The following is a 1,867-nucleotide window of genomic DNA, read 5'->3' on the forward strand; positions in this document are numbered from 1 at the left end:
CCACCGCGGCTTCCGGGAGGAGTTTTGGGCTCCGCGAGGCCCCTTCCAGCGCTGAGCCGCACGGCAGAGGCCGTGGAGACGCCGAGAGCCCTCTCCGCGTCGTGGACGAGCGTCGCGCTCCTCACCATGGGCGAGCCCGGCCTGGAGCTGGCGTCCATGATCCCCGCCCTGCGGGAGCTGGGCAGGTAGGTGCCCCCGGGCCGCGGCTCCCCTGTAGGGGGTGGGTGCTCTCGGGCGGAGCAGCGCCTCCCTCGGACAGCGGTGGGGACGCCCGCGGAGAGGGAGGCGGCCGGGACTGAGGCCAGGGCCCGGATGCGCTCGCCCCTGCTCACTTCCCGTCGCTGGCTGCGCTCACCTGCTTCTTGCCTTACGTGAGGGACTGCCCCAGTCTCTAGGATTTATGATTGCTTGTGGAGGAATGGGGTTTTTAGCTTCACATTTTGACTCAGAACTATCCATGGGAGAAAAATCATTAGTTCTGATTCTGTGCAAGGAAGGCGAATTGCTAGGAAAGGCAGTTCGATTCCTTCTTCGAAGCGAAACCTTAGGCCATTCTGAGGATGGGACCCCTTTCGCTTGGACCTCCGGCCCCAATCCGTTATTTCAGTCGGAGAGCCCGGGTCGGGCATGGCGTTCACGAAGTGCACAGGATGTTGCCGGAAGTTGAAGGTAATTTAATATAGTTTCAGTTGCAAAAGCTTGTTTTCTGAAAACCTAAGAGTGAAATATAAACCTGTCGTCCCAGAAGAGGGGCAGATTTTTGTCCACCTTTCCCACAGCACTAGGAGGCAGGGCTTTCCTGTGTTCGTCTTGTCTTGCGTTTTCTTTTCTTCCTTCTCCCCCCTCCCCCCTCTTCTCTTTCCCCTTCCCTCCCTTTCCCTCCCCTCCCTTCCTGTCCCCTCCTGGCTTCATCCAAAAGGTTCTCCATCCAAAAGGTCCTCCGGCCTGTTGTTCTGCTGTTTGGTCTAGTTAGCATATTAGCTCTTTATTATATAGGACTAGGGGCCTGGTGCATGAAATGTGTGCACAGGTAGGGTTCCTAAGCCTGGCTGGAGATCATGGCTGATGGGGGCCTTCCTTCATTATGCACCACCTCCTGGTGGTCAGCACACATCATAGAGAGGATTGAACTCCTGGTCTCAGGGTCAAACTCCTGGGGGGACACTTTGCATATTAGCCTTTTATATATATATATAGAAGAGGATAAATGAAGGGGCTATACTTGTCCTGACAGAATCATCCTATTTTTGTGCATGTGAATTTTTTCACTTTGCATGAGTACTGGGGGCATACTTGGTATTAATATTTTATAAACTAACATATGCCTTTCTAAAAGAAGAATACAAGTGCTCATTTTGGGAAGGTGATGTATAGATTCATTATTCAGGCTCAATGCTAAGCTTTTAGTATGTTTTTTCTCAATAATGTTTTGCTTTAATATAGAAATAGCTTGTTAATACTTCTCTTTCCTTATATCTCTACCTCTGTGAGATGTGTTAATAAAAATAATATCTTAGATTTATTTATAGTCTCTTTCATCAACAGTTACCTTTCTTTTTTTATTGCTTAAAGTATTACAAAGAGTACTACATATGTCTCCTCCCCCCCCTTCCCCCCCTTGACAATTCCCTGGCCTTCCTTACCCCCCAGTGTCTTATGTCCATTGGTTATGCTTATATGCAGGCATACAAGTCCTTCGGTTGATCTCTTACCCCCCTCCCTCTGCCCCGCAACCCTCCCCGGCCTTCCCGCTGCAGTTTGACAATCTGTTTGAGGCAGAAGAGGAAGTGTGGCTGGGAGCTGGAATACAGAACACAGAAATTAGAGGGAGAGCCATGGAGAATTATTCCCAGGCTTTGAAATTTAC

At 50.3% G+C, this 1,867-nt stretch overlaps 1 protein-coding gene across 3 annotated transcripts in view; it reads left to right on the forward strand.

The window, feature by feature from the left end:
- The first annotated feature begins 6 nt into the window (after positions 1–6).
- Positions 7–1,867, forward strand: part of ATR (ATR serine/threonine kinase) — a 212,711-nt gene continuing 210,850 nt past the window's right edge. For all 3 annotated transcript variants that reach the window (XM_006757505.2, XM_015559911.1, XM_015559912.1), the window contains exon 1: positions 7–185. In XM_006757505.2, the coding sequence (XP_006757568.1) occupies positions 127–185 (59 nt within the window). In that variant the 5' untranslated portion in view covers positions 7–126. The remainder of the gene's footprint in view (positions 186–1,867) is intronic.

Source organism: Myotis davidii, unplaced genomic scaffold (assembly GCF_000327345.1).
Source record: "Myotis davidii unplaced genomic scaffold, ASM32734v1 scaffold495, whole genome shotgun sequence".
In the NCBI taxonomy this organism is placed as follows: domain Eukaryota; kingdom Metazoa; phylum Chordata; class Mammalia; order Chiroptera; family Vespertilionidae; genus Myotis; species Myotis davidii.